At 53.7% G+C, this 13,100-nt stretch overlaps 1 protein-coding gene across 1 annotated transcript in view; it reads left to right on the forward strand.

Moving 5' to 3' along the window:
* Positions 1 to 13,100, forward strand: part of PRLR (prolactin receptor) — a 59,907-nt gene that overhangs the window by 22,584 nt on the left and 24,223 nt on the right. Inside the window, exon 4 of the mRNA XM_078876789.1 lies at positions 973 to 1,151. Coding sequence (XP_078732915.1) covers positions 973 to 1,151 — 179 coding nt within the window. The remainder of the gene's footprint in view (positions 1 to 972; positions 1,152 to 13,100) is intronic.

Raw genomic sequence — 13,100 nt, forward strand, 5'->3', positions numbered from 1 at the left:
GATCTTGGTTTTGTCTTTGTGTGGTATTTGGGCCTAATAGCTCAACAGGCTGTTTGCAAGGCTTGACACTGAGCTGTTAGTGTTTGCATCATTTCAGCAGTATTGGTTCAACACAAGCAAAACTCTGGATCGGTTTCAACATACAATGTGTCATTTTCTGAAGCAATGATGGTGAACTGCCAGATGTCTATACGCAAAGGACCCTCTTCTCTTAGATACGAGTCCTCGCTCGATGCACAAGTCTACGACGCGCAACGCGAAACACTCATTGGCGTCGTTGTACAGCTGGGATGAGACACGGAATGTCGAAACCGGTCCAGAGTTTTTGCTCAACGCGAGCCAGAAGTCTGCGCGGCTGACGGAATGTGAAAAAAACAATTTTTTTGTCGCGTATAGGGACAAGATATACACGTTTACACTATGAGACATCTCCTTTACCAGTGGCAAAATATAGTAATAGGTTTTTACCCTTTTAACTGGTACAAAATCTGACACCTTTATACAAGGCATCATGTTTGCAATAACCACAACACAAGAAGTCAAAATGCAAACAAAAAGAAACAACTCTGATGATGATAATGATATGCACTGTCCTTGAAGTTGATTGGTCCACACCCGAGACAGCTTAGAGCCTAGTCTCCATTGGTCTTGGACCAGATGACGCCAAAAGGCGTACAACTCAAAGACAGCGCACTATCAGAGTATTGAGAGCTCGGGGTAAGCATTAACACTATGAGACCTCCTTTACCAGTGGCAAAATATAGTAATAGGTTTTTACCCTATTAACTGGTACAAAATCTGACACCTTTATACAAGGCATCATGTTTGTATAAAGGTGTCAGATTTTGTACCAGTTAAAAGGGTAAAAACCTATTACTATAAGATATACACACGTACGTGAAGGAGGTGACGTCCGGTTGCTTACCACGTCGCTTCTTCATCCCCCCCCGCCCCCTGCCCCCGCCCCCACAGCACGAACGACTCGGTGATGTGCGAGTGCCCGGACTACGAGACGGGAGGCCCCAACAGTTGCTACTTCAACACCACCTTCACCTTCCTCTTCCGCCCCTACTGCTTCCTCATCTGGGACAGGAGTTGGCCCGATACCGACGACGAACAGCAGCCCTTCTGCACCACCGTCGCAGACATAGGTGAGTGGCTGGGGCGGGCGGGGGGGGGGGGGGCGGCACTGATGTTATTCACTCGCCGTGGAGGGCACCGATGCCATCGCTATGAGAACGATATATTGTACTCGAGTGTTGGCCGCACCTGCGGTCCTCGAGTTGCAAGCAGGACAAGTCTCAAATTTGGATTTAAAGCTTTCGTGACTGCAGGGATTCATCTTCTTGGTTCTTTCGGTAAAGTATTTTTATTATTTTATTATTTCCCTTCTACGTGACTTTACCGAAAGAACCAAGAAGAGGAGAAGTCTCTTTTCCCTCGACGAGTAGGGGGAGGGGGGGGGAGCGGCTCGCAACGGACAGAAAGAATCGCTTCGCTCGCCCGTGAATCCTCCCATGGATCCACTGCCGAGTTTCTGAGTTCACTAGAGTTTCCCGTTTGTTTACCACGGCCGCGATTTTGTTTAAAAACGAACCGTGGCGGTTCGTGCGTGAGTGCAGCAGAGGGGGGGGGGGACTTGGCAGACCCCGACGACGACCGTTGGCTTGGACTTTGGGTGTTCACCTCCAGCCCCGCGGATTTTAACTATCTTTTAACAGCCGCCACCACCGCCGCAGCCGCCCGTCTCCCGGGAAGGGGGGGGGGGCGGTAGTGCAGGGGGGGCGGTAGCGCAGGGGGGGGGGGCGGTAGTGCAGGGGGGGGGGCGGTAGTGCAGGGGGGGGCGGTAGTGCAGGGGGGGGTGCGATGTAAAGGGGAGGGGGGGCAGGCAGCAGTGCGGTTTGCAGCAGCAACAGCAGCAGCAGCGGAGAGAGAATGGCCCTCTGTTGGGGTCAAGTGGTGTGTGGACGTTTTTTTTATTTAAACACGGCGGCGGCGGCCACTCGGTAATCAGCGTAGGTGTAATCATTCACCCCCCCCACCCCGAACCGCCCACGGTCTGCGGTTCGACGCATCCTCAATGGTTCAGGCTTGCCTTTTCGATTTCTGTAGTTTTAATGTGTTTTTATTTTACGAATTTAATTTTTTACTTAGCGCGGGTTTTTTTGCTTGCAGCCTGTGTGTTCAGATTCACGATTTTTTTTCCTACCTTCAGGAGTTTTTTGCGCAATGATCCAGCCAGAAAAAAACACCTGCGCCACAAAGCCCTCCACCCACCCGTTATCATCATTTCAGCTCGCTTGCCGGTGAAGTTGACGACGAACAATTGAGCCTGTGGTTTGGGCGCGCGCGTCGTGTCGCTGATACCGTGTCTTGAGTGTGCTTCGAGCGTGAAAGGGAAGAAGAATCCAAGAAAGAAAAATGTAATTTATTCCCCCGCTATTTCATTCTTCCGATCGTGCCGTTCGGATTCGCGTCGCCGGCGGCGGAGAAACCACTCGGATCTGTGGTGCAGCACGGCGACCCTGTGCGTTCGAGAACGGCCCCGCTGAAGTGGATGTCACAGAGCTTCCTCTGAGATCCCTTCAGGTGACCTCTGGCTGGTTTTAGATGGTAGTAACGCTCAGCGAATGATCGCATATGGTACATACGTATGTTGAACATCTTTCGCGCCGTACGTAGCCAACCGTGCTAATCGGAAGTGCGGGGGAAGGACAACAAACTGAACACAAAAAGTTATTTTGAAGAAAAAAAAGCACGCGTGTCGCCTGCTAAGCCAAATGCGGCAAAACGCGCCCGAGAGAACGTCCACCACGTAGAGATGGAGCGATGAGATCGCCTCGTGTGCAGCGGGTGCCAGGTGAATCATTGCGTCGCGGGATGCGCGAGAGATGGCGATGGCTTGGGGAAGCCTTCATTCCAGCAGTGGATTGACCATGGCTGCTGCTGTTGTTGACGACGACGATGATGATGATGATGATGGATCTGCACGTCGTGATGGCATATACCGTGTAACACAATCAAACCAGAGGTGCGGTGAGCGAGAGACGGAGCTGTAGGAAATCGCTTTTTTAAAACTACATGGTGGGTGTAGCAGCCACTAGTGGCTGCAGATGGAGGGTCACACAAACCCATCACACACAACTCCACAGCAACAGCTGCCATCAGAAGTGGAGACGTCCCAGGAGGCAGGGGGCGGCGGTCATGAAACTTGAGGCTTTTTGAATTGGGCCCTAGTTTAATAAAAAAAACATTCCATGTTTTTTCTCCGGTAAATATCAATAACATACCGATATTTTGCAGTCTCAAGGCAAGGTGGGGGTGGAGGAGAGGGGTGGGGGGGCTTGTGGAGGGGGTTGTGGGGGGGTATTTACCCCCATCGTGGCCCCCTCGCATCCGCCACTGGTTGCCTTTCACCACCAAGCGAGTGCGGTGAGCATCAGCCCAATCAGAGCCAGGTGCTGTCATCATTTTCATTACCATTGAGCCCTTTCACCAGCAGAGCACCCATCGAGACAAGATCTCTTACGGCCAGGCGGGAGTGAGCGGCGTGTCGCAAAAAACAAAGATCCCCCGCGTAGCCTGCGCGGGCTGTTAGCGAGCACCTGTGAAGGCCGGCTCCACGCCCAGGGACACCTTTGTCTCCCAGGTATTGATGCGCGCACACCATAATCATCAGCTACGGCTGCTCGTTTTAGGCTGAGTCGACCTGGGGGTGGGGGGGGTGGGAGCGCACCCAAAAGTGGTCAGTTCAGATAATCGCCACCGATCTTGTGCCGCGACCGGCCGGGAATCGAATTGGCACCACGGCACGGACACGCGCCGCTCCGCGTGTTTGTCCCATCCGGCATAGAGCGCCGGCGATCGGTAGAGGTGGCCGTGCTGCTTGTGTCGCGCTCGACGACGCACTGTAGGCTGCTGGCACCGCGACGCTCCGACTCTGCCAGGAGCTGAAACTGCTCTACGCAATAGGAACTGGGTGAGGGGGGGAGAGGCGGCGGTGGAGATGGAGCTAGCGGAAAGAGACGGCCGAGGGTGTGGGGAGGGTGGGCGAGGAGAGAGGAGGGGACTGAGGCAGGGGGGGCGGCTATCACGGGGTCATAGTTCGCGCGGAAAAGCATGGCACAGGGCAGTGGGCACACGCACGTCCTCACGCGGCAAGCCCAACGGCGCCAGTCCGCGCGGGTCAAAGGTCGGTGGTAACGGTGGATAACGGGGGGATGGATAACGGAGGACTCGGTAGTGATTAACGGGGGCTTCGTAAACGTCCACACATGTTGCACGCCCCCCCCCCTCCGCCCCGTCCCTCCCCTCCCCACAATGTCCCGCTCACAACAGGGCAGAATGGGCAATAATAATAAAAATAGTAACGCGTTTTATTGCGGTAGAAAGTCAGGAATTCAGAAACGGGAGAGAGCCAAAGACAATACGGGGCGTGCACCCAGCTTCCTTGGCACAGGCTGACCTGGTGTGCATACAGCTCGTTAACTGTGCGGTCATGTGATTGTGTGTGTGTTGTGGGGAGCGGTGGTGCAGCGTTAGCGCGATGCGCTACGAACCCGTCGACCCGAGTTCCTTTCCTGTGCGCGCGGCCACCAGCGCCAGTGAGGAATATCTTAAATGGACCTGGGCCTCTCGTAGGTCGACTCAGCCAGTAAAATGAATACCTGAGTGATAACAATGATGACGACGACGATGATGATACATGCATCGAATCACATAGAATCAATGCTTTAAAAAGATACGATCTACTATGAAGATCAAGAGGTTGGTCATCTTGGTTAATGCCAGCACCACCGCACCTCATCGCAAGCGATTTCTCCCCTCTGCCAGATCCTGCAGCTGTTGCAGAGTGGACTCACGGCAACCTGGAAGGTCTGCCCTGAGAGTCTGATCCCATCATCTGGCCTTAGACTCGCACAGAGACCCGTAGACTCGTGCAGAGATCCATAGACTCACGCAAAAACCCATGGACTCGCACAGAGACCCATAGACTAGCACAGAGTACTAAACGTTCCATGTAATGAGTTCAAGCCACTCATGCAGCCACTAGAGACGCTACCATTCACCGCGATGTTGCATTTACGGTAATGGTTGGGAACTCTGCAAACGTGTCGGACGGAGTAAAATGTGAAACGATAACAATGACATTGTAAAGCACAGACAGAGAATAAAGCATTCGTGAATCCAATCGTGACCTTGAATCGGTAAGATGACATGAAACTACGAGCAGTTCTGCCCTTCACGAGTAGGGGTCGAGACACAACAAGTGTCTGTGTGTCTGTGGCGCATGTGAGGCAAGATGTGGAGCTGAGTGGACTTGCCGAAGACTGTCAAGATCGGCCTTTATGCAGGAGGCTCGTAAAGGACGCTACTGGGCAGTTGGAGGCAGTCGCCCTCCAACAACAACTGAGGGCAGAGGAGCGACGCTCACAACAAAGAGCGGAGCACATGGCGGCTAAAATACAGCAAGTTGGCACAGTAGGGGGGGTACAGCTGGTGGTGCATCTACCGGTCATCTCAGTCAGCCAACCCATGACACCTGCTGGGTCTGTCCCGTGACCTCCTGTCAGCGAGCCTTGACACTTTACGTGGCCTCAAAATGCACCTGGCCTGGCACAAGCGCCGTGGTGACATCACCGTCAGGTAGTGGCGAATGGCGGGTATTGGTATTGCCTCGTGTGATTGCTGTGTACACGCTGGTGGGTGTGGTTCAAGTTACGAGCTGTTTAGCCAGTGTGAGAACTCAAGAGACCAGGGCAGGAGTTTCATTCTGCGGGAGCGAAGAGTGAGCCGGGTTTAACAAAACGAAGAAAAGCGATTGCGTTTAAACGGAGCGCAGTAATGGAGCAAATAGAAATCCGCGCAAAAAAAACTGATCGTGTTGCCGAGGAATTCGAAATCGAGTGACCCGGGGCAGAAGCCTGCCAGCAGGCGGCGACGATTGCTGCCGTATGTTTAACCCCCCCCAATTGATTTTATTTGCGATATCATTTTCGAATTTTAAAAAAAAAATAACTGACACACAATGTGGTCTACTCTTACGAACGACGTCCCAGGGATCTTTTAACGACCGCTGTGAGGCTGGCGGAGGCGCAGTGGATGTTGTTACCACGTCAGCCGTGAGTGATACCTCCAGCTGGTCCTGAGTGCCCTCCCCTAGGTCAACGTGGCCTTAAATGGGTCGGAGGATCTTGATGGGAGTGGCGATGCGTGGCGATGATGGGCGTGTGTTTCGTTTGTTGTTGTGTTTAGTTTGTCGTCCTTCCCACCCCCCGCACCTCCGATTAGCGTGGTTGGCTACGTATGGTGCGAAAGAAGTTCAGCATACATACATCGAACCTCGCGCGCTGTGCCGACAGAGTTCTAAGCTACGAAGCCAGCATCCCGAGTTCGATTCCACGGTTAATATCGGTGGCGAGCGACATCCGAACCGATCCTGGGTCTGCCCAAAAGCCAGTGTGGCTATAGTGGGATCTTTGTCTTTATGGGTACAAGCTGAGAATAAATGTGGGATGCACGTGTGTCTAATTTAAATGGTTTAGTGTTGCTTGTTTTTCAAGATAAAGTTGGCAAATCACTCAGTGCGTGCACGCGCGTGTGTGCCCGCTTGTCAGCTTGTGTGTGCCCGCTTGTCAGCTTGTGTGTGTTGCACCGGTGTGTGTGTGTGCGCGTGTACGCTGGTGAAAGGTAGCGTGTCGCAATTGACTCGTGCACAAAGACAAAAGATCCCCCATATAGACTTTTTGGGCAAGTTCTGTCAGCGAGTAGCGCCTATGAAGGCCAGCACAGCCCGGCCGCCTTTCTCTCCCCAGTGGCGATGTTTATACAACGCTGAGTCGACCTAGGGGGACGCGCAGGGCCGGTTCAGATAATCGTCACTGGTGTTGTCCGTGAGCGCGAATCGAACTCGGCTTCGTAAAGCAGCGCGGAAACCACTGCACTATGGCTATCCCCACACACACACACACGCACGCACGCACGCACACACACACGTGCACAACGGAGCCACAAAACAAACTTTCAAGGCTGTCGGGGCTGAACTGTAAAAAGATGTGCGCGTCCTGCCACGCATGGCTTTTAAACCCCAAGGGCAGGGGTGGGTCCGTCCGCTGAAGGTTTGTTCCGCTTCTGCAGGAGTGGGCCCTGCTTGCCACGCAGCGGAGAGTGACGGCACCCAGAGAGGGCGGTTGATGAGAGAAGCTGGGCCCAAAGCCTGCTTGCGCTCCTGAGCGACCGGTTTGAGCCACTGAATGGCTCTCGGGGATCGCCCCCAACAAGGTTACGTAACCGCTCGCAGCAGGTTGCGGAGTCGTCGTCCCCAACGCATATAAGCAATTCGGTTGCATGCAACCAAGCAATCGGTTGCACGCAACTGTATACATAATTCAATTGCGTGCACCCAGGTAGTCAGCTGGGTGCAATCAGTTGCATGCAACCACACGAATTAGTTGCATGCAAACAAGTAATCAATTGCATACAACCAGTTGCTTGCAACCAAACGGGCGATTCAATTGCATGCAACCAAAACACGCGATTCCATTGCATGCAACCAAGCAGTCGGTCGCACGCAACCAAGTCGCATGCAACTGATCGGCGAGGTATGAAACCGGCGTCGGAAACGGTTTTCTGGGCGAAGCAGATTTCTGGGCGCGTTACGACGCCCGTGGGATTGCCGCCGCAGCGGCAGAGGTCGCAACCGGGTACCCGATACCCGGCTACCCGGCTACCCGGCTGGGTACGGGTACGGTTTTTTTTGTGTGTATTCTGAATTCACCCTTACCGCCCTCCTCTGTTCGCCCCCGCAAGCATAAATAGGTGCACCGCAGTTGGTCAATGAGCAGGTCAATAGTCTGGGTCTGGGTCTATCAATGATTCAACCACCCCAGTGCCCCCTCCCACCCACCATCAACGACGACGACCCTGTTTACGGTCACGAGTTCAATCAAGCGTCGACTCGTGCCGTCTATGGTCTGGTTTCTATTGTCTCTGGTCGTAGATCTGTCTGGCTCATTCGTCAAGGCCTCCTTCCCTTCCCATCGACCTTAGAGGCAAAATATCGTCCGGCCGGCCGGCCTCCGTTTTGCGTCTCTGCATATAAATAATCCTTACGGTATGGGAACCTCATTTGCCAGTAAAAATATGATAATTGTCTTTTTACCCTTCTATCTGGCAACAAAACTGACACCTTTTCACAAGGAGTCATGTTTGCATAGACCGCAATACCTACAGTCATAATACAAACAAAAGACATAACTCTGATAATGTGCACTGTCCTTTTGGCGTCATCTGGTCCAACCCATGTGAGACTCGGCTCTAAGGAAAGCTGTCTCGGGTGTGGACAGTGCACATTATCAGAGTTATGTCTTTTGTTTGTATTATGACTGCAGGTATATTTGAGTCTGTCCGCCTGTTGCCTATCCAGACCAATAGTGTCTGCAGCATTCGTTAATTGAGCAAAATATAAAATCTTGGACCCCTTTTCGACCTTCCGGCAGTCGGGCTCGCGAAACAAACTCTGCCGGGTTATCAGACGCTCTTGGCAAGTGCACTCCGTCTAAACTCTGGCGGCACACCGTGCGATGCGAGGTGTATGGTACGTCACGTGTAGCGTACACCCGTTTTATTTTACTCACAGGGCTCCTGAGTGGCCTCGCCGGGAGAGCGAGCGGCTCGGAAGGTCGCGAGTTCAAATCCTGGTTGGAGGTTCAACTCGGCCCACCATCTCTTTGGGGGGAGGGGGGGCGGGGGTCAATAAAACAATTACCACTTTGTCGGGAAGTCGACAGCGGTTGTCCCTGTGGGTAGACTCGCCCTCATCACATGAGTGTGTGATTTCCACCCTCTGGCCCAAGGCTGTAAACAGGATATGAACGCCGTGCAAATGCTCGTTAAGAGCTCGGGTAAACGAGCAAGGCAGTTCGCAGCCTTCACGTATCTGTCCCGACGCAACACACCGCCTTCTGAGCGTGCGTCTTTTCAGCGGCTTTGGGGGTCAGGACAAGCAAATCCGAGGCCAGTTCCGGCTTGCGGTGTTTCGCCAGCTTTGCCTGAATAATGCCGGTGAACGGCCCGGATGTTCATAGGCAAGGTAACCCCTCTCTGTTAGATACGGGTCCAAATTCGAGGCACAACTAGACAGTGAGCAGGACGGTCGCCCTGACTTGACTGCGATGCTCGGCGGCAACGCACGGTTGGGTTTGCGTACGCGCGTCGCTCGCTCTCAAAACACTTTAGTAAAAAAAAAAATCGAATTTGCACCAGCGGTTTCGACGGGCGTGCGGGGCGAGCGAGCGACCATTCACACTCATCGACGACGCGTCTGCGACACGAAGCCGACCGATAGGGTCCTGCGCTGGGAGTACGGTGAGGTGGGGGGCAGAGGCACCAAGCCCTGGCCAGCCCCGCTGCATCACACGGCCAGACAGGGGTGGTGGCGAAGGGTCCGTTGTGGTTTTTTGCGCTGACGGTAATTACAGAGAAAGTAATAATAATAATTCCGCGTCAGTGCCAAATTGTGAAGCTCATTACGGAATGAGGGCCCGGTCACGGTGTGACGATACCGAGCGGGAATCATGCAGTTTAGGAACATAAACCATCATCACGCAAACTCCGGTCATCCTCGCATCAGCGACTTTTGGTTCGCCATCGAAGAAAGACGGTCACTGCAATCACGCGCTTTCAGATGCGCTTCTGCGGCCGTCTGGAATGCTCTTCCTTCCGATATTATGAAGCCGCTGGGACCTTTTCACTTTTAAATCATCATCAAGAATGACAAACTCATTTATTTAAAACTGCTTTTTGTGTTTAGTTGTTTGTCCTTCCCCCCCCCGCACCTCCGATTAGCACGGTTGGCTACGTACGGTGTGAAAGAAGTTCAACAGACGGTACATGCATGCGGCACGAAACGATGGAACGGAATCCTACTCGGGCGAGGCGATAATCTTTTCCGCGCGAGTCAGGAGTCAAAACAAACGAGTTACTCGATCTTTGGTGAAGCTGGAGGACAGCCACATTCATTGGCGTCTTAAAAAACAAAAGTCTCGTGTCCTTTTCCCGGGTTGTTGGCCTCGTTATGCACTGCGACATGGGTGGTGCGCGGACCCTTCGTGTCGCAGAGCTGCTTACCCCTTGAGATCCCTCTCGCTCGATCTCCGTTCCACGCGGCAGGGGGCAGCCCTTTCCCCACTCGCTCTGTCACCGGGAGTAATGTTCGTCACGAGAGTCAGGTTAAAGCGCTCAACCAAATTTAATCAGATGGGTTTTTGTGTGTGTGTGTGTGCGTGTTGCAGTCATTGGCAACTGGGCTGAGGCTTGAGAACAAAGACAAAGATCCACCCGTAAAGCCTTTACAGATTTTTGGGGCAAGTGCTATTCGTGATCACCTATGAAGGCCGGCACAGCACACGTGGACATGGGTGGCCAGCACCACGCCCGGCTGCCTTTGTATCACCAGTGACGATATTTACACACCGCACCAGGTCCTCATTTGAGGCTGAGTCGACCTAGGGGAGGCCCCGGACCGGTTCAGATAATCGTCACCGGTGTTGGCCTTGAGCGGCAATCGAGCTCAGGTCGAGCGGGCCGTGTATCGCGGCATAGCGAGCTAACCGCTGCGCCACCGCTCCCCACGAGAACCTGGGTACACGGCGGTAATCACGGGGCAGCCGTCTGGGATGGAACCCAAGTTCTGTGCGGTGCTGGAGCAACGCGCGGAACCTCTGAGCCAGAGGTCGGAATCGGGTACCCGATACCCGTACCCTACCCGATACCCGGCTACCCGTACCCGGCCGGGTACGGGTAGCTGGGTATCGGGTAGGGTACGGGTACCCGTTTGCGACCCTGGTGCGGCCGGGTATGGGTACGGGTAGGCCGTGAGTCACTGGTGAATAACCGTTTGTCACTCATTTCCCAACGTCTTGACTCTTCTCACAATTCAAGTTCCTAGAATCAACCCACCCACGCCTGCAACATGGCTTCATCCCAGAGGTCGCAATCGGGTACTCGTACCCGTACCCTACCCGATACCCGGTCGGGTACGGGTAGCCGGGTATCGGGTAGAGTACGGGTACCCGTTTGCGACCCTGGTGCGGCCGGGTACGGGTACGGGTAAGGAATCAAAACCCGTTTGCGACCTCTGCTCTGAGCCACCGGGCCACCGACCCCGCGGGCATCTCGCCGATGCGATGGACAGTCCGTTCCAAAGTGTGTCGCCCGCAGTGCAGACAAGCGCACGGTCACCCGCGGTGGCGGGGCTCTGTCGGAGCCGTTGATAGCAGGCGCCGTCGACGGAGTGTATGCAGCTTTGTGTCCATGGCTTGAGTGGCTTCCCGCTCGTGGCGCTTAGGTGATGTCCAGGGTTTCTCTCTCGCTTTGTGCGGTAGATGCATTCCCAGAAAAAGGGCGCACAAAGCGAAACCTGCCAGGTAGCGCGTGCAGTACACGCACAGTACACGCACAGTACACGCACAGTACACGCACAGCACACGCACAGTACACGCACAGCACACGCACAGTACACGCACAGTACACGCACAGTACACGCACAGCACACGCACAGTACACGCACAGTACACGCACAGCACACGCACAGCACACGCACAGTGCACACACAGTACACACACAACGTTGTCCCACGTTCGCCCGCATAGACACATCCGAGTGAGCAACAAGCAGGACTATTATGAAAGTTGTAATATTTGAGTGTAACACGTTTCTTGAAATGAGCAAGGTTACTCTTGTAAGAGCTTGGGGGAAGAGAGACGATGATGGGAGGAGGGAATAAAAAAGCGGAGTGCTGCGAGGGAAGAAGTGGAAAGAGGCGTGTTGTGACCTGCAGTGTGGTCAGTGGGTGGGTGAGTGGATGGGTAATTGTGTGTTGTGACCTCCAGTGTGATGAGTGGGTGTGGGTGTGTTGTGACCTCCAGTGTAGTGTGTTTTGAGACCTGCAGTGTGGTCAGTGGGTGGGTGAGTGGATGGGTAATTGTGTGTTGTGACCTCCAGTGTGATGAGTGGGTGTGGGTGCGTTGTGACCTCCAGTGTGGTGAGTGTGTTTTGAGGCCTGCAGTGTGGTGAGTGAGTGGGTGGGTGAGTGAGTGGATAGGTAAGTGTGTGTTGTGACCTCCAGTGTTGTGAGTGGGTGAGTGTGTATTGAGACCTGCAGTGTGGTGAGTGAGTGGATGTGTGTGTTAGACCTGCAGTGTGGTGAGTGCGTCGGTGAGTGTGTTAGACCTGCAGTGTGGTGAGTGAGCCGGTGAGTGTGTTAGACCTGCAGTGTGGTGAGTGAGTGGGGGTGTTGTGTGTGTGTGTTAGACCTGCAGTGTGGTGAGTGAGCCGGTGAGTGTGTTAGACTTGCAGTGTGGTGAGTGAGTGGGTGAGTGTGTTAGACTTGCAGTGTGGTGAGTGAGTGGGGGTGTTGTGTGTGTGTGTTAGACCTGCAGTGTGGTGAGTGAGTGTGTGTGTGTGTTAGACCTGCAGTGTGGTGAGTGAGTGTGTGTGTGTGTTAGACTTGCAGTGTGGTGAGTGAGTGTGTGTGTGTGTTAGACTTGCAGTGTGGTGAGTGAGTGTGTGTGTGTGTTAGACTTGCAGTGTGGTGAGTGAGTGGGTGTGTGTGTTAGACCTGCAGTGTGGTGAGTGAGTGTGTGTGTGTGTTAGACCTGCAGTGTGGTGAGTGAGTGGGTGTGTGTGTTAGACTTGCAGTGTGGTGAGTGAGTGTGTGTGTGTGTTAGACCTGCAGTGTGGTGAGTGAGTGTGTGTGTGTGTTAGACCTGCAGTGTGGTGAGTGAGTGTGTGTGTGTGTTAGACTTGCAGTGTGGTGAGTGAGTGTGTGTGTGTGTTAGACTTGCAGTGTGGTGAGTGAGTGTGTGTGTGTGTGTTAGACCTGCAGTGTGGTGAGTGAGTGTGTGTGTGTGTTAGACCTGCAGTGTGGTGAGTGAGTGTGTGTGTGTGTTAGACTTGCAGTGTGGTGAGTGAGTGTGTGTGTTAGACTTGCAGTGTGGTGAGTGTGTTAGACCTGCAGTGTGGTGAGTGAGTGTGTGTGTGTGTTCGACCTGCAGTGTGGTGAGTGAGTGAGTGTGTGTGTTAGACTTGCAGTGTGGTGA

Source organism: Lampetra fluviatilis, chromosome 46 (genome assembly GCF_964198595.1).
Source record: "Lampetra fluviatilis chromosome 46, kcLamFluv1.1, whole genome shotgun sequence".
Taxonomy (NCBI): Eukaryota; Metazoa; Chordata; class Hyperoartia; order Petromyzontiformes; family Petromyzontidae; genus Lampetra; species Lampetra fluviatilis.